The 25,223-nt window shown below is 36.1% G+C and overlaps 1 protein-coding gene across 3 annotated transcripts; it reads left to right on the top strand.

Annotated features, from left to right (window-relative positions):
• Nucleotides 1-22: 22 nt before the first annotated feature.
• On the top strand, nucleotides 23-25,223 carry iqch (IQ motif containing H). Of its 3 annotated transcripts, none has more exons than XM_055036845.1 (20): nucleotides 23-216; nucleotides 310-432; nucleotides 528-625; nucleotides 736-811; nucleotides 4,306-4,393; nucleotides 4,602-4,688; nucleotides 5,471-5,652; nucleotides 6,149-6,682; nucleotides 7,877-7,943; nucleotides 8,829-8,912; nucleotides 8,987-9,156; nucleotides 10,981-11,253; nucleotides 11,342-11,530; nucleotides 17,267-17,387; nucleotides 17,652-17,938; nucleotides 20,681-20,839; nucleotides 22,127-22,249; nucleotides 22,937-22,998; nucleotides 24,299-24,319; nucleotides 24,543-25,223. In XM_055036845.1, exons 1-20 carry the CDS (start codon nucleotides 163-165, stop codon nucleotides 24,547-24,549), a joined length of 2,805 nt encoding a protein of 934 aa, XP_054892820.1. In that variant the 5' UTR covers nucleotides 23-162; the 3' UTR covers nucleotides 24,550-25,223. The 3 variants fall into 3 exon arrangements, with proteins under 3 accessions (XP_054892820.1, XP_054892828.1, XP_054892812.1); XM_055036837.1 differs by having other exon boundaries at nucleotides 25-216; nucleotides 24,211-24,319; nucleotides 24,543-25,222; XM_055036853.1 differs by lacking the exons at nucleotides 24,299-24,319; nucleotides 24,543-25,223 and adding an exon at nucleotides 24,211-24,270 and having other exon boundaries at nucleotides 22,972-22,998.

Here is a 25,223-nt window from a genome sequence, read left to right as displayed (position 1 = left end):
TTTCAAGACCTACAAGATATTAGCACGTTTCGTGTAAGAGCAGACACCGGAAATGTTAAACCCGCTCTAAAAAAAAATAATGTTGCCATGGTTACGAGTAATGTTTTTGATCATCGCTAACTAGCATACTGTCTCCGGCTAAAGTTATTAGACCACGAATAAATGATGGCTGACTTACCCAAAAACGAAGATAGATTTGAAGACGTTTTGGTTCAGGTAATGTTTCAGTTTTATTGACTATGTATTAGATTCCATGATATAATTTAGCCCACAGTGTCTTGTCAGACTGAGGTATGTTTGTATTTGCAGGTTCAACAGGATATAAGCCAACTTAAGTACAATATTGAAAAAATCAATGTGGGCGAAAAGGACGCAAGTCTCGATATCAAAGTACTGGACAATGCAATCAGTAGGACCCAAAGCAACATCAGGGTGAGAAAGTTTTATACTAAGGACAATGTTTACATTTAGTAGAAGCCAAATGAACTGATTTACAAACAGAAATGACATTTACTTCTAACACACAGAGACACGCAAATGATTATTTGAAAAGTATAAATAAGCAGCAACTGGTTCTTCCAGCCATCGAAGACTTACAAAAACAGACCTTAAAGGTTTATAAATGGTAAGTGAATTAAAGCTAAGCTTGTTATATAGGGGACATATGTTTAAGAATGTTTTCACGGATGTTGAGTTTGCATGGTTCTCTTATCCTGCAATAATGACTTTGTACAGGAAACCCTCTCTTGAAAGTCTCCCTGATGTGCATTCACCAAGAAAGACATTTGACATAGTATTTCCTGAAAGAAAGGTACATTCTTCCACTCATTTTCACTCATTCTTTCTAAAAGCTCAGAAACTGTTTCTGTTAGAAGATCTCGGATTCAAACCAAGGCCAATCCCTGGAGTAGAATTAGCATTTTCTCCCAGGGCTTATGTATTTTCCTGAGATACTTTCTTCCACAGTCTAAAAAATATGAATGTAAACAAATGGTCTCGGTGTGGGACATGGGCTGAAAACCTGTCCAAAGCCCCTTCCTAAGTCATATCAATGAGCCTACAATAATTTAGCAGATAGTGAGCATAGATGGATGGAAATAAACAGTTCAGATATTTAAGCATTTTTGTTAAGGTTTTATTTTCACCATCTTTTTTTTTTACAAAATGTAAATGTTAATATAAAACCAAAAATCATAAAAAATAATTAAGAAATACCACCTATCTAATAACTGGTATCAATAGTAAAAATAATAACTGCCTTGGAGAGAACAACATTTGTTATTCAGTTTTACCAACTGCAGACATGTAGAAACAAAATATGAAATAACCCAAACTATAAATTGAATGGTTATAAATCTTAAGTAATTCTGCAAATACTATCGATTATACAAAAGATCAAAGTCATGCAGTCTTAAAATCAAATAGGCAGCGAGGAAAGAAGACATAGATTTAGTGACTAAAGTAAATTCTTGAGTCTACCAAACCTTAAATGGAAACTGGTTTCTATGTTCTGGTTTTTATGCCTTACTGCTCTCTGCCTGTGGGGAGGGAGGTGACAGACCATATGCATAGAGCTGGGACTCTTGATGATGCAGGATCCCTGCTGCTACTTCTATACAGATTTATTCTCAGCAGATGAAAGATTTTTACCTCTCACAACAGCTGCCTCTTCTTCTTGTCAGTGTCAAAGTTGTTCTTGTAATGTGTTCTGTAATAGAAATTAAGACCCCCTTTCACTACACATGAAAAGAATGCTGTCAGAACTGGTATGATGAGCCTATAGCACCACTAGTTCATTTTTAATTGGGTACTTAGTCTATGTAAGCACCTTGAAAAGTTGGGTGCTTCCAAATCTGGGCAGTTTTTGCCACATTTGTTTTGTCTGGACATCAGAAGCAGAGTTTCTACTCTCCATTCATAATCCCAAGAGCATCGACTAAGTCGTTTTACATTGATACAAATATTAATTATTGCAGTGGCCTTTAGGTTTTATCCACTTCTGGTTGTCCCAAGAATCACAGTTCTTATATTACACACATGCAAATATCACAAAGACTCCAGCAGAGGAAAATTTGATCTGTGTGCAGCAGGGCTCAGGATGAATCCCTGGGGTATCTGCTTGAGTTATGGATAATGAAGGAGGCTGAGATGCCACATTTTATAACATTTATCGTCTTTTTGAAGGAAAAAAAAAAGCTTCATTGGCAAAGTTATTATCCATAACTTAACCCTTTTAGTCCAATAACAAAGCATTTTTAACAAAGACTAGAAAAGTGGCCTTTTATTGGATTCTCGGATGGGAGAAATTTGAGAGGATAACAGAAAAATATATGAACACTGGAGGTGTGCTAAAGATGACTCACTATGTTTTATGAGAGTCATAATAAATTGTTTTATAAACATAACTATAACTATCATATCTGTTTGGGCCTTTCATTCTTTTTCTTATTCTAGAGGATGTTTAACACCCAATTTTGTTCTTCCAAAAATTATTTACTACACTTTGCTAGACAAAATGATTTGCATTGATTTTGAAACTACAAAAGGAATTTGGGAACTTTAGATCTGCTAAAAACAGATGATCTATTTCACCAGTCAGTTGGAGAGAGAGCAAAATAGGCCGGTCTTTCCATGGCGGGCTTTGTTTGGCAGTCTGACTAAACAAAAAGCAGGTTTTTTATATTTACTAAATTCCAACCTAAAAATGCAGAAAAAAATAATGTACTTAGTTTATATTTCTTAGTTGGAAAACAAAATGTAGAATTTTTTTTTGTCGCATTAGTGAGTCTCATTTAAAACAATAATCTCTAGAGACAAACCTGTAATATGTTTTTATATTTTTTATGTGTTATATTCCTTAGGAATCAGAATGTTATACTTCAGTGAGATCTGGATATTGAATCTATAATATTTTAAGTTCTTGTTTTATAGGCTTTATCTGTCTAAGATGTACCCTTTTTCTTACCCAATGACTGCTGGAGATAAGATTTGGCAAATTTTGTTTCTACATATTTTAATAGCAATGAATCTCTAAATTTCTGACACATTTCATATAATTACTTGTTACTTTTGTCAGTTCTTACCCTTTATCCTCAGACACTTTATAGTGGAGTAAAGAGTAATGATAGAAGCCTGAATTTAGATTCCTCAAGTTGCTCGTTCAGGCAAACTGTGACATAAAGGTCACTTGACTTAGTGATGACATCTAGCCCTTATCAGAGCAAACAAATGAATCTTTACAAAGGTCGACATTAGTTTTAGATTTTTTTTATACACTGTCTTTGCCAATGTGATTTTGTTAATCTGTACCTGACATGACAAATAGAGGCCAAAACTGTCACACTGCTCCAAGAGAGATGGAGGTGCTGGCTAGCGAAAGCGGAAAACAGCAGATTGTAGCACATCAGCATTCTCCTAAAGAAACAGGCACCTGATTGCTGCGCTATGGGCTGCTGGTTTACAGCTGTCTCCAGACAGAATCGACTACCTGTTCCTGCATGCCAATAAGACAGCCGTAGCCTCCGCAACTGCTAACCACTGGCTCTCTGCCTGCTACTACCTCCTGCGACTGAGCCCACTTCTTTTCTGTACCATGTCTGTGCCAGGGGATTGGCTTTTTGCATTTTTGCAATTTTACAAAAGGTGGCACCTTTTTCTCCAGCCCTGTCTGAAACAGATGTGTGCCTGTGAGGGGAGAGTGTTCCAGCACCTGGCTCCTACTCATGGTCTGTCATAGTGCTCAGTGGTCTGAGAAGAACAAAAAGATAACATGAGGACATTGGGAAAATAGTCTTGAAAAACAGCCACTTTGAGTTTTTAGAAGAAGTAAAGTCTTCCAATTATGTCTAGAGATCTACCTGGTTACGTTAAATCAGGCAGATTCTTTACATTTACTGCCACAGTGTTATCTTGCATGATATTAGTAGTATGTTAGCCAATCCTTGCATATTAGCAAATGTTAGAATATTGAGATATATATGTTGTGTGAGAATGGCGCTGCTGACCCCACTCTTTGCTTTCATGGCCCAAAGCCCAAACCTCATTATATGTAACCTAGTTATGGCCTGTAGTCCCACTGTATAAAAGCGTCTTTAAAAGAGGGTGGTGTTGGGTCTTAAACTTGGTCTTTTAAAAGGAAGTTTACAAACACTTTCAAAATAAAAGCTTCTGTGTTTAATAGGTTACAATAATCAAAATAAAACTTTGGTATTCTCTTTTTTAAAAAGCCCTCCATTGATTAATCATTAACTTATTTGAAAATTAATGAATAATGAAAAATACTAATTAAAGAAACATTCTGTCTAGGTGAAACCTGAGGCTGTAGAGAATCTTGCAGTTATCAAAGCAAAAGGAAAGCACATTCATTATCTTCCTGAAGATGACCTGGAACCAGGTTAGATGTCATCTCACCACCATCTCATATCTGTCATTCTCCTGGCATAACGTTCTGTTTCCTCAACCTTTTTAGTTCTTTCTTTCTCTTTGTAAATAACTGCCTGAAAACTATCTGCTAAAATTAATGTCCAACTACATTTTCAGTGCATAATTTCAAGCACAATGTTTTAAGTGGTTGTTTTGTTGCTTTTCATTGATGTCTGCAGTGATTAAACCAAGCTTGCTTCGTATGTCGGCTCAGCACAACATTATGTCTCTTCAGCCCAGGCCGGAATTGCACTTTTCCAAAAAAGGTTAGACAGTAGCTTATGAAAATGGTCAAGGTCTGTCTGTAAATAATATAAGCATAGCCAAAACACCATCAGTCCAAATTAACTGTAACTTATTTTTTTCAATTAATTTGCATTTTTCTTTTGCTCTAGTTTCTCACATCAATATTAACAAACTATTTGAATGATAGGTACAAACTGCAAAACCTGGTTGATAACCTGCAAAAGCATGTGACTAGCACAAAATGGACACTTCATTCCTCAAAAGCAAGTGTTTATGCTCAAAAGCAAGTGTTCATGTCAATTTAAGTGTGCAAGAGCAAAGTGCAAACAAGTTTAAGAAACACCCCTTCGGTAAAGCTGTAAACATCTGTAAACAACGTAATCAGTGAAAGCTGAGATTCACCTGAAAGAATTTTCAGGAATGAATGATAAAAAAATATATAAATTTTGCGCAATGACTCAAGCAATGATGTGAGACGTTTTAGTCAGGAAGGGAATAACTATTCACTATTCATAAGTATAGCTTAAATAAGCAGAATGTAAATCTATAACAGTGCAGACAATGGTATGGAAGCAGTTAATAGATGTCCAAAAAGATGTGCAGTTTGTTGGAAGGAATTAGAAACTGCTATTAGGATTAGCAGAAAGGAACAACTACGAGAATTTTAATTCTGAGAAATAAAAGACTGTAAATACCATGCCTACTCCATCAATTCACAGTATTGACTGAATACTAACATTCAGTCAATCAACTTTAAAAAAGAAACCTGTCCTTGTTTTTTTTTTGTGTTTGGATATGACAGACTTAGATTTCAAGCTAGTTAAGGAGTCAAAACGTCAGAAAGCTTCAGCATCCAAGGTTGGCAAAAAAGTTGGTGAATCCAAACATGTCTTGACTAGTTTACCAAGTTTGCCAACTCAGATCACAGCTTCCGACAGCATGGAAAAACAAGCCACAACCTCTTTTGTCACCAAAGAGACCCAGGTTTGAACTCTTTCAATTTTTTAATTATTTTACATCAAAACATTGCAGCAAATTGTGTAATAAAAAGGAGAATCATATGAAAATAAGACACATCAAGTATTTATTAATATTCTGTTGATGCACCGACAGTGCCTTAAACAAGTATTCATATTAAATTGACTTTTTCACATTTTATAAAAGAGCAACCACAAACAATGTATTTTATGTGGATTTTAGGTAAGACCACCTCACAAAGTAGCGAAAGAAAAAGTTAGGATTTAACATTGTTTTTATAAATTAAGAGTACTTAGTCAATAAGGTATACAACCATTTTACATCAGTTTTGCTCATAGAAACTGAATTTTACTTATTCTTCTTATACAATAGCTCAACACTACTTTATGTATATGTAAAAATCTAACAAAATTCACTAAAATGTGTCATTATAGTGTGAGAAAGTGAACTGATTTTTGAATGCATTTGAAGACACTGTAGTTTGTATCTTTTTGCTCTGCAGGCCAAGTCTGTAGATGCTGATACAAGCACGTTTACAATCATAAAGGGACAAATCGATCCGATGGCGAAAGACTTCATTTGCTTCAAGGAGCGATTTAGTTGGTGCTGGAGCAGCATGGTGGAAGTTTTGGAGGACCTGACGAAACTGCTCCGAGAGTTTGCAGTGCCTTTAGCTAAAGTTGATGGAGAACACTTGATAGAGTTATTCCCTACATCTGATTATGTTTCCAGAAAGACTTTGTCAAATGCCACTCTCTTCTCACTGCTTGAAAATAAGGGGGAGGTATTAGAACTTGTCTCACGTCCAGGTCAACGCTACAGAGGAGAAGGAGGCAGAGATGTCGCTGCCACCCGTATACAGACCTGGTGGAGGGGCTACCTCATGAGGACTTCTTACCTGCGGTACCACCGCTGCAAGAAGGCAGTGGACGTTATTTCGTTGTCATGGCTGTTGCACTATCAAAGGTGCCAAATAAAGAAAACCCTTCAGGCCAAGCGTTTCAGACAGCTGGAAAATTATCGCAGCAGAGCAGAGGTGATGTACCATCAATACTTACGTTTTTTACTAACTTTTATTTTACCTTCGTCTTTTAATAGTATTTTGAAATTCACATATATGTATATATAATTAGAGAACAGGAAAAGCTAGTTTAGGGATACACTGGAGACATCAAGCTGATCACAAGCATGACATCTAATAAAGTAATATACATATAATTGATAGTTAGGTAGTTCTTTATTTATTATTATTGTTTATGATTATATTTAATTATTGATTTTGTTATTATTCATTTTAAAATGTGCTGCAGTTGTACTTTGAAAAAGACAAAAGTACATTTAATTTATTAAATCTACATTTAAAATTTATATATATATATTTTTTTACTTTTAGTTTTAATAGTTGTTTTCAGCTAGTTTTCATAAGGTGGCTAATGAAAGCTCATTTCCATTTTGACCCACATCAACATCATTACTGTCTCAAAGTGCCAGAGACCAGAGGCGGGCCGGATTCGGATTTTGTCCCGAGGCCTTCAGTTTGACACATGTGGATTAAAAGATTCTAAATAGAGACAGTAAATTCATTGGTTTGACGGTTTCTAGTTGAGTAAAAAATAGTATTGCACTTACCAAAACTGACTTAAATTAGAATTAGATCCTACTTTAATAGTCACCAGATAAAACATTTTAGCTCTTTATTTTGATAAATGTATCAGGGTCCTTTTAAAATAACCTTCTTTTTTTCTTTTTCTCTCTTTTTTTTGCATTTAAATTTTCTCCTTTTGCGTGTAGATGTCACGTCTGTGCTGTCATCTGGCCTGAACAGCTTTTAAAGCTCTGACATAATATTAATTAGTGCCTACAAGTTCATTTAGTTTGAACATTGTTGTGTGTGTATACATGCACTTAAAAGATGTTCTCACTCTTTAAACATTCATACCCTGTTAATTAAGCCTGCTAATCTTCCCCTGGCAGTAGCATCATGTACCTTGCTGATTGAATTAATTGTGAGAGGATGTTTCCGAAAGTAAACGCTTAATTTAATTATGATGGTATTTTATGCTTGGTTTGCTTCTGTGAGCCAAGAGAGATTGGTTTGGTGTGTTTTATCCATGCGGTGATGAGATGATTTGTGTGTGTGTGTGTGTGTGTGTGTGCATGTGTGTGTTTGTGTTTTTGTGTATGTGCTCAGCCAGCCTCCTCCATGATCACTTCTTTTCTCTGTCCCCAGCATCTGGCAGCAAACTGGAAACACATCCAGTCGTCCAAGAGGACCATTATCCACATCCCTTCATTAGGTGGCATTTGTCGCCCGCCGCACACACTTCAACACGCACACATTTGATCTAGAGGCAGTCATCCCCGGTCTCGCCGCTCTGCTGTCCCCAGCCCGTGGCCCCGGTTCAGACACTCTGTCTCGTTCAAATGACTCTCTGCAGGAAAGCACTCACTAGATGATGACAGTCCCCGTGCCAAGGAACCAAACAATTTAGTCTCAATCGCCATTTAATTTGCAGATTAAGCAAATGAAAAACCATTATGTTGAACGTGTACAAGAGGCGCAAAGGTCTTATTTTACTGCTGTGCACAAAAACACCACATGCATGTGACAAAAAAATGTAAAAGACTGCTGTGCATTCGCAATAAACAAAGAGTACGAGCCATGATCAGTTCATGATCTAATTTCTTCACAGCACAAATTTAGACTGTAATCAGCCATGTGCATTGTAAATCATTGAGCGATTGTCTAAAATTATTAAGCCTAATTACTAGCAGATGGAATGCTTTATTTGCACTTGGGGTGGCTACAGAGTGCTGTGCGAGCAAGGATAATTAGAAAGTTGAACCCCATTGTTGTTAATTAGCATGAATCCAATCATTTAATTACCTTGATTCAGTTGAGGATTCCCTCTAACACAGGCTAAGATCCTGGCGGTGTCATTGGATATAGTTTAGTGGTGGCTGGACATGGTGTAGAAGGACTCCCAGCACACGACAGGCTCTGCACCTGCTAGTTATTACGTTGAATTAATCATTGGATTGCTCTGCAGCCTGATTAGGCTTTAATGCCCTTATTCCCAAGACTAGTGACATGCACATCCCATCCAGAACTAGCTGTACAGATCTGAAATTTCTTACAGTGTCAAAGTGAATTTAATAATTGTCTGACCTTATTCTGACAGGGTTCTCCCAGATCTGGAGACTGAGCACCAGGAAATATAACATCCTCCAGAACATCCAAATCACCAGGCTGTGTGATATTAGAGGCAGGGACGTTTATTGAGAGCTTACTCACCTTGTTTAAATATTTAATCTGTAAAACCCCTTTTTCTGATTCTAGATGAAAATGTGGAGGTGATCTACATAAGTCCATTACGTTTGGGAGAAGACATCTTGCAGTATTACGACAGTTTCCTGAGAAGGAATGGGACTGATAGCAGCTCCAGCCAGGACTTATCCTGCAACAAGCGGTTTCTTATCCTAACACCTGAGGCTGTGGATTATTTCCCTGTAAGATTGACTATGCTCACCTGTGTGTTTATACATGAACTTTTGACTGATACGACAATGCATTTGGAAAGGGCTAGCAAAGGTTGCTGCAGCAGTATTAGACTGAAGTCCTTTGGAAAATTATTAAAAACTCTTGAACTTTTACATTTTTGTCACTTTGCAACTCTAAATTTAGTTGAACAACCAACATAAACTAGAGCATAAAAAGTAAAAAAAGAAGAAATATACATTTGAAAAGTCTTGCATTGACTTTTATTCAACCCCTCCCAAAAACAAATCCAGAGTAATGAACTGATTTCAAAACTGTATTTATCTGTAAGTAGACTTTGAATTTCAGTGTGAATTCAGCTGTTTTATAAAATCCTCCAGAGATTTATAAGAGAACATTAGTGGAATAACAACATCATGAAGATCAAGAAACATAGCAGTGAGGTCAGGCAGAACACTGTGGAGAAATCTGAAGCAGAGTTAACTTAAAAAAAATATATATCCCAAACTTTTAACATCTCACAGAACTCTGTTCAAGCCGTCATCTGAAATTGGGAACCGTATGGTACAACTGCAGACCTATCAAGACATAGCCATCTATCTAAACTGACAAGTCGGCCAAGGAGAGTGGGAATCAGAGAGGCAGTCAAGATACCCATTGATACTCTGGAGGAGCTGCACACCATAGGCAAGATAATTTGTTGAAAGAACATTAGTTGCCCTTCATTAGTTGTGGAAGAAGGAAATTACTGTTAACAAAAGATTTAAAAAAAAAGACCTGTTTATGCTTTAGTTTCCAGAAGGACAATGACTCTGAACAATGGAATAGTTTTAATCAAAGCACATTCATGCCTCAAATGTTAGACATAAATCTAGGTTAGAGTCAGAGGGGAGACTTCAAAATGGATGCTTGCAGGCACTCTCCTTTCTACCTGCCAAATATCCAATTATGTCCTGCTTTGTGTCTGGTTTGTCGCACAAAATCCCAGTAAAAAGCAGTGAGGTTTTCGGCTGTAGCATGACCAAATAGGAAAAAGTTTTTGGTGTGTATCCTGCATGCCACTGTCCTCCACCACGGAGTGCTACAGTCATTTGCAGTTTGTGTAGTGTCCTCTAGGGGGTACTATAGAGATGGCTGTTACAATGCAGCTGTCCTGAGAGAGCAGCTGTTTAATGTTTTTCAGTGCATTTAAAATTTAACTTCTGCTTTATCTTTTGTAAACACACTAAAGTCGATTATGTTGAGCTTAATTAAAACATTTGTAATTGTCTATAGATGGTTTTCACAAAATAATTAAACTTCTGCTGCCTTTCTTGGACTGTTTCTCATCTAAATACTCCCAAAAATTCTTTTGTGACTCTAAAGTGTTTCAGCATTAAAATGTTCTTTCCAAAATGTTTTAGACTGAACGTGCAACATGACATAGCCTTTCTCATTTCTTTTTTATTGATTTTCCCACTGTTTTGTTGTTAAACTGTGCCAGACGTGTTGCTGAGATGAATCACTCCTACCCGTGGCTGGCAGCACATTCTGCTAGTGACAGAAGGGATAATTCCACGTGGATCAAATAAATACAGATGTGAAGTAATTAGTTGTATTCCCAAGGAGCTCGTTGGTAGCACACATTAAAGAAGTGAAGGATAGGCGAGTTTTTCCGCAGGCTGGTTTTATCAATCCAACCTGCTGAAATACATGAGAGGTCAAAACCCTGCTGGCTATTTCAATAATAGACTTATTGAATGTACACAATGATAAATCAGGCTGAATAACAACCTTTGGAAGATACCGTGATAGCAATTGACTGTAGCCTTCATCTCTCCTTTCCTTTGCTTTAGACCCACAACATGTGTCTGTCTACACTGCTGAAGTACAGTCCGTGCACCCTGAAGCAAATCAAACACCAAATACGGGGGAAGCAGGCCTATATAGTGGGTGGAGTTGGCCATGAGGATGACCTGGAAGTGGCTGATGAGCTGCATGTGCCAATCTTAGGTCCAGAACCGGCTGTTTCACAACTCCATGGCACCAAGTCTGGAGGAAGAAAGATATTTTCTGAAGCAGGACTGGAAGTACCCCCTGGACAAGGAGATGTGTATGTTCTTTGCCAGGTATGGCACCAAAACCATTCTTACAAGCCCCTATGTGCCCACTATCACAGATGAATAATAATAAAAAAAAATGTTTCTTTTGGTTTAGCTTTATGAAATACTGGCCGAACTTCTTGCTCAAAATATTCACGTTCAGCGCTGGCTCTTTAAGATCAACGGGCAGCGAGGAGGCCGTGATGCAGCATACTGTGATGTTTGCCACCTTCGGCGCTACAGCTGGGCCCTGAAGCGCTACCAGCATTTTGGTCCTGATCTGTGGCAAGCAAAATGGGTTCAGGTAAAAATATCAGAGCACTTTTAAAAGCATGTTAATGTTTATACCATGTTTATGACCTTTGCATTTCTTCACGCAAAAAGGGAAAGTGTTATGTTTATCAATAGAATGGCTTCAAATCATAATTCAGTTTATTTTATTTATATTACTACAATTCACAACAAGCATTATCTCAAAGCACTCAGATACTCAGAACTATACAATCAGACCAAACCTGTACTATCTTGTTGTTGTTCGATCACAGTTACATTACAGTGCAGTTAATATTAGTTCAAAATGGCAACTGGTGAAAAAGTTTTCTATTGTGGCTCCAAAAAATGTACTTTGTTAAAGTAGTTTTTTTTTCTCTTTTTATCTTTATTGTGTACAAGATGACATTACCGTGGGAAGAAATTTCCGGGTCTTTGTGATGTAAAACGATAATATCACAATAAATAATTTCAAAGTCTTATCTAGAAATTATGTGACATTTATCTTGCACAAATAAACACCAAAATATCATCTTGTTGTTAACTGATATGAGTTAGGAAAAGGGTTATCAAATAAAAATACAAAACTGGACATTTCTACAATTAATGAAAAGAAAAGACTGAAACTGGTCACTAAATCACTAAAAAATGCAATTTCTTTTAATATCTGTGTCTTTGGACTTCCGAGTGGGAATGAAGCACTTAATTATTTTCCTCCTAATGTAAGCGTTAAATTTAATTGAAATCTCCCAAAATATTTAAGGAAAGGAAACTAGGAAGCTGAAGACCAGGGTGGATTTAATGTGGGTCTATCTGGGGAAAATTTAAGTTTGCTAATGAACGAGCCAGACTCCAGAATTAAATATAAAAATCTGAGGAGTCACCTGAAATCACTAAAATTAAGTCTAAAGGTGCTTTAACAAGGTATCAAGAATGTACAAGTTTAGACAATCAGGTTCATGCAAGTTTTTACCAATGTTGTTGTTTTTTTTTTTGTCCTCTGATAATTTTTTGTTTTGCAAAACGTGATAAAAATAATCCATAATCAAAAATATGTAATCACAGAATTTCCTAAAGATTTACAGTGAGTAATAAAATGTATAGCCTGCTTAAAACTACTTTTAAATAAATGTCTTTAAACCTTATAGTCCTTGTGCATAGCAGATGTTTGATTTATTTATTCTAAAGCTACATTCTTTAGCCATTGAATAGGTTTGAGCCATTTATATTACTAAAGCATTTGGTGTCAAAATATAAATTCTGTTAGAATCATGGGCGTATTTAAAACAAATAAAATGTATTTAATCGGTGCTAAACCATTTATTTACTTCAGATACAATCTGTACAGTTTCTGAGCCCCTGGCTCTTATTTCTCATATGCTTACAAAGTAGCCTTTGATTTTCTGTCATGTGTTAATTACCGTATTTTGCCATTTAACCGGGAGCTTTGTGCAAACTAATTACAGGGTAATGATTGTGAGCTTGGAGCACAACGATTTTACTTTTTATTCCATTTGAAAGAACAGCAGTCATCTCCAGTTTCTTATGGCTCACTCTGTTTCATTCCCATCAGCTTGTTCGTTGATTCACGGAGTAGACATGGTGCAGGGCTGTAATTGTTGTGGCTTTGGTGCTGTTAATTATGGCAGAGAGAAGCTGAGCCACAGCCAAGGTCCATAATGGCGACTGAGACTGCATGAGGAAAGTAAATGGGGTTTCTTTCACCAGCTGGGGTCCCATGGAGACAGAAGAGTGCCGAGGCCCCCAGTGTAGGCCAGCAGCCTCAGGGCTTCTGGGCCATATGGACACAACACTTTAACTGGCCTTTATTCTACACCTTGGTCTTTTAATCAAACCAAAGCCCACTTCCTGTGCCTCTTATTGTATGATTTTTACAGTAATTGTTTTGGTTGTTTTCTCTTAAAATGAATTGAAATGGACTGGAATGGCTACCTTTTATATAAAGACTGCTGAACACAACAGTTTGACTCTTGATGTTGAAAGATTGGAAAGCAAAGTTGCTCATCAAATTGAAACAAATATTAAAAATACTGGAGAATTGTGTCTCATAAAGGAAAATCTATTTTTTGACTTTGTTTTGGGAAGATTCTGCATAAAATATGACAAAAAACTAAGTGAAAAAGGAAAATAGACAATCTTTGTTAAATACTTAAACATTTCAAATATTTGGTTTAAAGAAATTAAAGTTGTGGTAGTTTTATTATTTACCAAAATAAATCAGTGCATGAATGAAAAATTTTAAATATCCATATTTTTTCTATCTTCCACTAAGTTAATTTAACAGTAAATTACAACTAATTAAATTGTAAGTAAATTTTAATGCTTTTCTCTTTTAATAATTATAACAATATACATAAATAAAAATGAATAAATGTGGAATTAAAGAAGTAATTGGCCTCAGTGTGTGTCCATATTTTTTTTAATTAACAGCTGTGCTGAAAAAATGTGATTCATAAAAAAATAATATATACCATGTGTTCCTTAAGAATATCACCAACAATTAGATCCCTTCTGGCTGAGCGAAACAAAGCCTTGAAGGGTACAAAAAGGAGGAGGAGCCATTACATCCACATCAATGAGTGCTTACATGGAGGTCTGAGGAAAAGCACGTGTGTTTCTCTAAATATTGTGAGGCCCGCAGCAGCTTCCAGCACAATGTTTGAGCCCAAAGAAAGCCCCCCAGGCCTCTTTTAGCATTTACACAGAGAGAGGTTAAAGACATGTAGATCTTCAACCATGCAATGCCTGAAGGGGGCCATACACACACACTTAAGCGCTCACACAGCTTGCATATGGATCATTAGGCACAAGAGGGTAAAAATTACACCTAATAGCTTCAACAGATGGAGTATTTTTTCCATCATGCTGTGTACAAACAGATCTTGAGAAAAACCTTATTTAGGTTAAGTTTGTCAACGAAATGGGTCATTTGACAATCACTACCACTGGAGAGGTACAGGGACGTTTCGTACAGTTCTTGTCTGTCTAAATATTGTGCAGCCTCTTGTACTATGGAGAAGCTTGGATGTCTACTGATTTTGTCTGAGCAGAGTAAATCTGAATTTAAGATTAAAATATATTTTTTTTTTCTTTAATTTTATAAATAATTGTTGTTCATAAATTTGTGATGCTTTGTTGTGGCTTTACATTAATGTTTTAATGGGACTAATGAATTAGATATTCATTGACAATGTGTAACTTTTCAGAAGGTATTCTCATATAATAATTTTTGTCCATGCCCTGCTTCCACTAAAAACATAGACATAAAATAGCAATCACAGGGGAGAACATCTTTTATTTCTGACCAGATTGCTCTGCTTTATGAGGACGCCAAGCCATTGCTGAATCCTATCACAGGGCAGTGTGCGTACTTTAAGTCCAAATAATTTATTGCGAAATACCCTTCTTTCTTTTTCTTTCTGTCCTGCTGTTTCTGTGAACTGCACAGGCAAAGTCCCAGGGTGAGCTTGCTCTTCCGTTGAAAATGACAACCGTTCCCTTACACTTTTTGCCGCACCATTGTGTGCTTTATGGTTTGTATAGGGAGAGTCACTGTGTAGCATTTGACCTCGTCTCTTACAGTACTTGAATATGATGATGGCTGTTACATGACTGGAATTTCAACGGCATAATCTCTGGTCCTGTCTCCGGTGGAGCCAGACGCCATATACTCAAAAAAAGTAATGCTCTGGAGAGCAGGAGGAAAGAACAAATATGTTATCAGCATTCACAAATTATCTTTCACTCAATTTTCACATATTCTTTTTTTTTTCTATTAGAAAATGTAATTCTTATATAGTAGTACACATACAGTGCATTGGATTGTTTTGTGTTTTTTCACATTATGGCTAGAAACTTCAATGTATTTTGTTGGTAATTTATGTTACTGACCAACACCACACAAGAAAATAATACAAGGTTGTTATAAAGAAAAATCTGAAAAGTATAGCCCGCTTTTGTATTTAAACCTGTTAACTCTGATACCACTAAATAAAATTCAATACAACTTTTAAAAGACCAAAAGAATATGCAGGCAGATAAGATGTACAACTGTAGAGCAGAGTTGACTTATATAACTATATCTCAAACTTATTCAGTCTTGTGCTCAATCCTTCAATCTTTCGCCCAAAAGTGAAAATAAAATGACACAGCTGTAAATCTTCCAAGCTGTCCACCAGCTGGACTGACTGGATTGGTTAGGGATTCATTAACCAGAGATGCAACTAAGATGCTTCTCTGATTAATGGTAAGTGGAGAAAATGCAGAGAGTCACATATAAAGAATTTATTGAAATGATAACTAGTAGGTGCTTACTCCTCAGATCTGACCTTTTATGGAAGAGAAAGCCAAGCTGAAAGAGTCCCATTTAAAGTTTGTGTCAAAATGACCTAATTTAAAACCAGATGAAAATCCAACTGAGATTTGTCACAAAACTTCAAAATTGATGATTTCTACCTGATCTGTCTGAAGCTAAGCTGCTGTGTAAAGAAGCATGAGCAAAAAGTCAGTTTTTAGATCTGGAAAGATTTTAGAGACACACTAAAACAACATACAGTTGTTACTGAAGTAAAAGGTGGTTCTACAATATGTTTATGCAGGCAGCTTAAATATAAATAGGTGCAACATTTTTTTTAAATTTTAATTTCTGCAATCTATCACAAAATCTTGATTAAAATTTGTATTTGGAACATAATAAAATGTGAAAAATTTGTAAGGGTCTAAATATTTTGCAGGGGATTGTAGATCATTGTTTACAGAAGCGTGTATAAAAGAGGCCTTCCAAATAGTCCATTAAACTGACTCGTACTGCAATCTGCCAGTTGTTGTTTTACATTATGAACACCAAACAATGACGGTGAAAGCTTTAGACAGCATGTTCTCATCCATTTACCTGCACAGCTTTTTTGGAGACAATAGTGTATTTGAGTTGCTAAACTGTGTAAAGGACACCTAATGCAAAAGCTGAAAATTAACAACATAATTAAGTGGTGAAACCATAATGGCATTTCGTATTTACCGAAACAAGAGTGATATCGATCCCAGTCAGGCGCTGATTGATCCCCAGATAGATGGGGTTAGCTTAAGTATTCATCAGCCGCCCAGTGGAGAGAGTTGTTATTGAGGGCAGGTGGTTCGAGGCTGCGAGTTAAAGCTATTAGACTCCTGAGGCCTTCTGATAATAGGCTGTCACTCACAGATAGACACTGCTGCAGTATCCATCAGACACTCACACAGAAATTGAAGCAGCCTATGAAGTCTAAAGAATAACTTGCAATCACCGGAGTCATCTGGAATACAGGATGTAGGAGTTTTGTAGCCAACAGCCATAAGGCCTGACTGTCACAGTCTGTTGGAGTTTGAGTTCAGTTTGTTTATTTTGTTGCATCTCGTGTTTCATTTATTTATGTGGTCTTGATTTCTAATGTTACTTTTACCTAAATGCTTTAATTTCCTGACTTTTTTCATATATGTTCATTTACTCACCTGTATTGCATCTAGAAATCAAGTTCTCAGGATATATACATCTTGGTTTCTGTCACATAATGCCATATTCTTCCATTACCCTCATGTCCACTCAGTTTATTAAACATGATCTTTTTTGCTCCATATGTGGGGCTTCACATCATGACTGAGCGAGGAGCACAATTAAGCAACTTTGAGTTGAATCAATGGAAAACTACACACAAGTTCATTTCCAAGTATTTTTGATTTGGTACGTGATGTTTATGCTTCAATATTCATTCTACAGGAAACTGTGATGCTGAAATATTTAGAAGAGATCCCAGAATGGCTGATTTATTACACCCAACTGGCTAAATCTTGCAGTTATCAAAGTTGGTCCGAGTTCCTGAAGATCTTCCTCATGCAAGGTCAGACACCTATTGTCAAGCACTATATTACATTCACCCGCAACTTATGAAATCTATGCATTTCAATGAGCTTTTCTGTTTTCTAGGTGCCTTTATAAATGTAAAAACTGAACCATTTTCATATTTCTTTTAGTATTTATTAGAGTTCAGATTTTTCAAGTGGTGTTTATTAGTTATCAGTAATAAAAATAAAAAAAATTCCCTTCTACATTTGGTATTATGTCTTTGTGCATGTAGCCATTTTTCAGCATTCACTCTGTCCAGGTGGAGTAATAGAGGCATACCCCCCTTCAGAGAATGTCACCCATGTGACTGTAGATATGCTCCTGGAGCCCAGCGGTGAGGTGACCATTCTGTCCTGGGGAGAACAGCTGCATGGCTATTGTCATCTAGACATTGTGGGATCCATTATTGCTAAGACTTCTGTTCACCAAGAGACCCTGCACTCTATCTGCATGCGTGTGGCTCACGTTTGCCAGCAGAACTATATCATGGGTTATGTATCTGTTGGCCTGGCAACCTTTGTGGACCACAGCACCATGACGCAGAAGGTGAGACTCACAGAGGTAAAGAGGAGGACTCAGGGTGTCGTGATACATATGATCTGGTTTGTTACAACCCATATTGGGTGGAAAAGATCAATTTTTATCCACACAACCAGATAGGTGCCTCCAACATATACTGCTCCCTAGGGATCCAGATAACAAGACGAGGTAAACTGTGGGCACAGGGGCAAAATGTGTCACAAGGCCCTCTAATAAACTGTCAGGTCTTATTGTGTCAATACACTAATTCCACCGTTTAAAGCTTGCCCTTTAACCTTACAATGCAGAGAAATTCAGAAGCTTTCCAACAGTAGGTCATTCTGAAGTGATTTAATACGTTCACGGGGATAACCTGTCAAGTGTTTAACCCCTAGATGGTTACCTGCAGTGTTCTGCTGAAATAAATCACATTATTATACCAACACACTGCTGAAGCCTCTTCTCATTTGTCAGGATTAAGTTTTGTTGAAATCTTCTTGATTCATGATATTTGAAATGGACTTCTTTATGATGGTTTAACCTCTGCTCCCAACATGTGGCGGCATTGACTATTATTGATCTAATCCTGCAAAAATGCTTTGCTTTTCTGCACAAGAAAAGCAAAGCATTTTCTGCACATTCCTAAAGCAGCAGAATGGAGAGGGGAATCACAGAAACTATTTTAAACATGCTAAAAATGTGAAAAGAAAAAAAAATATAAAATTAATATGCTTTTAGCAGCTCATCTGATAGAAATAAACCACTTGTCATCTGCTTGGCTAGTATCAATTGCTTTAAGTGTACATACACACGTATGTGTTATATATCCATATATATAAACTGAGTAAGATTAGCTTTGGGCATGGTTGCCACTAGAGGGTAGTGTGTTCTGGGTTAGACTATAACTGATAGATTAAAGTTATTTTTTGCAATTATTTTTGTACATATACTCAAGATTTATTTGATTAAAAATATTTTGTATTATTGCAGTCAATCATTTTTATTTATTATTCCTATTAGAAAAAAAATAGTAAATGTCTGAACTCGATTCAGATGTAACATCAGTGGCCCCTTTTCTTTTTCAAGATGGATGAAAATCGCCTTTTTATCTCTAATTTTGATCCAATTGTAAAGAATTTGAAGACAGCATAAATAACAATAAAACACCACATGCTTCCATAGATGCAGGAACTTTAATGACAAATTCTTGCCCATCTCTTGACACATACAGACAAAGCTCAGACTAAGGGGAGCCACATGGGCAAACCTGTCTGGATTTAAACATCAATTTAGATTCAAACCTGTTGCTAAAAGCTGCCTACTTTATTTGATGGGAAGAAGTGGGTCACATATGTTTGCCCTTGCAGTCTCAGCGCACATTGTGGAGCAGCAGGGCCACAGCTGCAGCATCGGGGTTTTTAATGAAAATGCAAGGCAATAGAAAACAGGTACAATCCAGGCTTACATTTCCCGCGGCTTTGTTAAGAGCGACAATGGGACGCCGGAGTATGAGTTTTAGGGAGTTCAGTGAATGGCTTGCTGTTGTGTGTCCATCATGCAGGGCCAGGTAACAGCCTGATTCAAACATGCATCAAACCAAGTTGTAACTTCTTTGCCTCCTACACTAAGAGAACTGGATACTCATTGTAGGTTTTCTATACTGCTACAAGAGCAAGTGAAGTTTTTATGTAAAAATAGAGTAAAATTTGGAATTTCAGCAAACATCTCACATTTTTAATTTATACAAAACTATTAAAGTTAATATAAAAAACATTTGTGCTTAAATTTACATCAGGATTTACTTGGAATTCTGTCATTTTGTTTAGTATATTTAAAAAGATCATAAATATATTTATAATTATTTTTGCATTTATTTTTTTTTATCTTTTGTATCTGTAATTTCACTTTCTGTTTATCATTCTTTTGAGAAAATCAACCAAATTGTTTTTTTAATCACAAAAATGACCAGCAGTAACTCTGTTTGCAGAAAAAACATTTTGAGTAGTTTATAAATAAAAATACCACACTAAATCTAACTACATTTCTCAAATGAAAAAAGTTTTTATTATTGGTCATTCAGAGCAATTTGTGTTTTACTTTTTAGTTCATCTTTATAAAAATGCAATAATACCACATCGGTGAATTGTTCATTTTTGTTAAATTATTTCTGTAATACAATTTGACTGTTCCATTTTTTTCAACAATAATTTAAAAATCCAAAAAATGGAAAGTTTCACATATGTTTGCATTCTGGTAGAGAGAAACTCGGTTTACTGTAGGCTCAAACTTGCTGCAATTTGCATCCAGTGGCAGGAGCGCTTGCTTTGACAAATAGGAACAGCTAAAGGAGGCAGCCGGCTGCCACTTAGTTATTAACAACTCCTTCACTGATGATTTATTTGCCACTTTTGAAGAAAGGGCATAGCTATTAGGTTATTATCTGCAAAATTAGCCCAGTTTAAGTAGAAGGCTATGTCCATACCTGACCCCTTAATATACTTATAATGATGCCATTTACCATACATATCTGAACTTTGGTTTTCATCAGACCTGAGCCAGGCGAAGCGCCCAGGGCAGACTCAATCCACATATGAAGAAAAATATGTGTTTGCTTGTGTCATCATATCACCTCATTACCTAAACATGTTAGACACACAGAGCTACATAACTGGTCTTTTGTCCGTCTCTCAGTGTGAATAAGAATCATTTGTTGAAATGCTCTATGCTTTCTCCTTACTTCACATGTAGTTCATAATGTCTTTTTGACAGATATGGGGAATTGATCTGGACATTGGATTCAGTAACCAGCTTGCCATGACCCAGATGCTACTCATGGTGACTGGAGGAACGCTGAACTGGCAAACAGGCTGTTTCGAAGTGCCAGTGCCAGTCAAAGACAAATCTTCTGAACAGAATGATGCAGCAGAGGTGTGACAATTTTAATTACTAAAATGTATATTTTGCATAATTTTAAAGATTATTTTTTTCTAAGTAATAATAAAGCCCTTATTTTTAATTAGTCTGAGTCTTAAGCAAGCAATTGCAAGAGATCAGTGTGTTTTGTAAAATCTCTGCTTTTTGAAAACACACCTAAAAACTGTAACTACACAGTGAAGTCAATGAGTGTTTAGGTGCTGAATTCATTATCATTTTGATAGATGAGCCTAAATAATCAACACATTAATAATTCATACCATTTTCATTATGCATGCTTGAACACTTCATCAACCTGGTGCCAGGACTTAAACAATGGAGTTCTTTTATTAGCAGTATGCCTCAGTTTACGCTTGTTAATCTGCGACTTGTATTATTTTATCAAACATTCATTTAGCTGGTGGCCTGGTGCTTCACTGCAGCAGTTGAGCCACTTCTGTTGTTAATGGCTTCAATAGTGGCCATCATTAGGGACCTGCATATTACAAACACAATTAAGTCCCTGTTGGACACTTTTATTGTTGGGTAAGGCCCCTGCCTTTGACAAGTGCAAACACACAGCCTTCACAGCGAGTTATGGGCTATAGCTCCTGAGCTCCTCAAGACTCAGGCCTGCTCTCTTTGTCTCCCAAAGGTAGCTGAGAGCAGACAACATTTTATCCTCCCAAGACCTGACATTTTTAAATAATCCACCTTCCCAAAACAAAGTCACCTCTATGATTAGAATTCTTCTATTATAGTGATATGTTTTGTGTTTATGGAGCCCATTTGTACTTCTCTTTTCCTGAAACTGCATGTTACACTCTTTGCTTGGAGTGTAACAGCTAAGCTAACCCATTTGATCTAACTGTCGCACCCTATAGGTAATGAAGAAAAGACCAAAAGTTTTCTTCATATGCTGTTTACTCATCAGGTTCATTGATCATTAACAGAAACTTAACGGTCACCCAATGGATTAAAAACCTTTAACTTTTTGATAATAAACAAACTAAAACCTTTTTATACATAACATCTTAATATAATAAACATAGAATAATAGAATTGTTCGTAAGTCAAAGCTTAGAGCCAGCCTTCATTAAAACTCACAGCATTTTGCTGCTGTTTATCCCTCTATTGACAAATCCTTACTAAGAAACAAAGCTATTTAGCTGTGCATAAAATTGGTAAATCATCACCAAATTTGTACATTCAATGTTAATATGACATACAACACCATATATGATATGACAAACAAAGTAAACCAAAATATTTCACTTGTGTTGTTGTCTTTTTCTTTCACAGCATCTGGTGGACAGTCGCTATGCAGTCGTTGGGATCCGTTTGTTTCATTCTAACCTTTCCATGTTGTACCACAGTATGTTCTTCAAGATGTGCACATTTAATGGCATTGTGTTTGACAAGAAGGTAAGAATCATATTTTTCTCTTTTTTTAAGAAACTATTAGCAAGTTACAGTGAAACATTTTGATAATATGTTAGCATCTTTCCACTGCATCAGCGGTTAGCTTCAGATACATCACATGTCAAATGCAAAAGTAAGTAAACATGTAAGTTAGACCTAGTTTGGCGTGCAGTAGAGTTTATGATTAGGCTAATGCTACTGTCATCGTTGGAAAACAGACAAATTTATTTTACTCGGTCTTCAAAAATCATATTTATCACTCGCAAACCCCACAAAATCAGTTAGAAAGCAACCCTGAAGATGAATTTCTGTCCTGGAACAGTTTCTCACTGAGCCTGAAGTCTAAATAAATGTTTGGCTGCTTCACATGTAAAGCAGAATGAATGCTGAAATAAAAAAATAAAAAAACTTTGTTGTTTTTTTAACTGCCGATGTTCCGATCTTATTCAAAAAGCGACACCAACATAAGATTTTAACCTTTGTAAGTGAACCTTTAGCTACAATATTTGTATGCAACATATTATAAGAAATATTAATTTTAATTATATGTTCCTCATGGTACTTAACTTGCTCATAGATCACTCTATTTAATAAGTCCTGTAATATTGTGAGAATAAACTGAAGGGAAAAAAAAACATTGTTGTGTCTTGGATCTACTTTTAATATTAAATTTGTGAAATTCCACTTCAGGAAAATCAAGGCACTCTTTTTGCTCTCTATGACAGCTCTGAGCGAAGCACCATTGGAATGATGTGAGTAGTTTTTATTGCATCAGTTTTTATATTATGTCAAGAATGAAACAAATGTGAGCTCTTTAAAACTGAGTGGTGGAAAACCTTGAAAAAAACATAAAGAAACATGTTGGCAAGTGCTTGAAATTCATGAAGAAAAGGTTCTGCATTCCTTCATTGGCAATAATGAATTCCTCCTAATATCTCATTTAAAAGAGAATCATTCAGTTTTTTGTAGTGAGGTTTTGTTACATTCTCACAGTAGATTACCCTCTTGGCATCTTCAGTTTGAATGAAACAATAGTTATATTTTCAGCCAAGTGCTCATCAGATTGGTTACATGTAACATAGAATTGCCCAATACTGCAATATTTAGCCAGAGTAATTATCTATTCAAAACACAGAACTGTTTAAAAAATATTTCAGTCAAAACCTCTTGACTGAAGCACCATTGGGATGATGGACCACTTTAAAAAGATTCAAGTATTCCTTCAGCACCATACATTTTCAGATTAAGATAAAGAGAAGTGTTCATTAAAAGGCAACAATTGTTTCTGTCGTGGCCATTTATGTTAAATTTTGTGAATTATAATTTGTAACAATTTAGTTTTGGCTACGTTTTAAGACACTTTAATTATGTATTTTTTGTCACTATTTTTTCCAAGAAATAAATTATATTTTTTACAAACATTGAAGAAGTGCGTTCAAAATCACCGCCTCTTAACACCCACGGCCTTAGATGGAAATTTGAATTTATTTCGGAAAATAGAAGGCCGTGACAGTTTCTCTGATCTTTTTTGACCGCAAAGTGTATCTTGGTATTTTATTTTGCAGCTGTTCTCTTTATAGAAGCAAGTATGGGTTCAGAACTTATAATTTCACTTCATTACAACAGCAAAGCACCGAAGAATATTAGAAGGGCAATTAGTTTGCCAAGACCCAATGCAAAAACAATTCTTTACAGGATTAAGATGCCACCTCTGGTTTTGTAAATATCAGAGACTCCACAGGTTGTTAAGCAGAGGGTTATTCAACATATTTATCACAGAAATCCGTTAGCTTGCACAGCGCTGGAACAGTTAAATCAAGCTGTGCTCATCCCCCTATAGACCAAAGATGCTATCTGCTGAAAGTTTCATTTACCCACAACCATCAAATGAACAAGGTGATTGTTTCTTAGCAGGCAACAAGGGGATCATTAGTAAACTCGTTTGTTTGGAATGTTGTTATTAGAGCGGTCTCAGAGGATCTCCAGGGAGCTCTGGTGACCTTTGCTCAGAATTTGTCAGTCATTCATCAGGAAATATTGTCCTCCAAAAAGGAAGAAGAAACCAATTTCGAGGTACTGTGTTAACGACTTAACGATTTCCCCTCATCCATGTCATAAAACCTTCATAATCTTTTATAGCTTGTCAGTTGGAATGTGTCTGTTTAATAAAGTGCAAATAATTAATATTGTTCGTAATAAGAACAATACTACAGATAATGTTTTGTCGGTAAGATAATGCTTATCAAAGAAAATATGTCTTGTACTTTACTTTTTTTTTTACTTTGTTTCTATGTAGGTGGTGATCACAAACATAGAACACATGCTGGAGATGATTATTCAGAACAAAAAACAACAACTGAAGGATGAACCTGCTGCTTAGACACAAGCATTGAACCTTAGAGATATGTACAGGCTGATAAAATGTAGATGTCTAAATAAACATCTTAATATTCTGTCATGAATCTGTTAAATGTTAGAGTTTCTGTCAGCTACCTTGACATACTTTATATAAGAAACGCATAAACATTTTCTATTAAAAGAATATATTTTTCTACATACAATGGCATCCCAAAGTGTACATACCTCTGTTAAAATGAGACAAGAATGAAACAAATGTGAGCTCCTGTCTTCTGAGTCGTGGTGAATAAATGTCCCATTTTCAATGGAAAATGTAAGTTGATTTATTGTGATGTTATTTTTTACATAAAAAAACAACATTTTAACATAGACAGCTGGACTTTTGAAAGCTGCTGTAAAACACTTTTATTGAACCTTCAGATTACAACCTGTATCTGTTCTTAGAGTAGGCCTGATGATGATGATAAAGAACAGCGAGAGTAGCTTGATAGACAGATAATGATATTTAGTAATGGTTTCTCTGCACCGTTTAAGAAAGAACAGATTACTTTGGTGATTGAGCGAAAAAGTGATTGGCGCGGTCTGTAATGTTATCCTCAAAGGACATTTTCTGTAAGTA

Source organism: Poeciliopsis prolifica, unplaced genomic scaffold, assembly GCF_027474105.1.
Source record: "Poeciliopsis prolifica strain line A6 unplaced genomic scaffold, Auburn_PproV2 SCAFFOLD001, whole genome shotgun sequence".
Taxonomy (NCBI): domain Eukaryota; kingdom Metazoa; phylum Chordata; class Actinopteri; order Cyprinodontiformes; family Poeciliidae; genus Poeciliopsis; species Poeciliopsis prolifica.
Note: the sequence above shows the minus strand (reverse complement) of the source record. Positions and strands in the feature narration are given on the sequence as shown.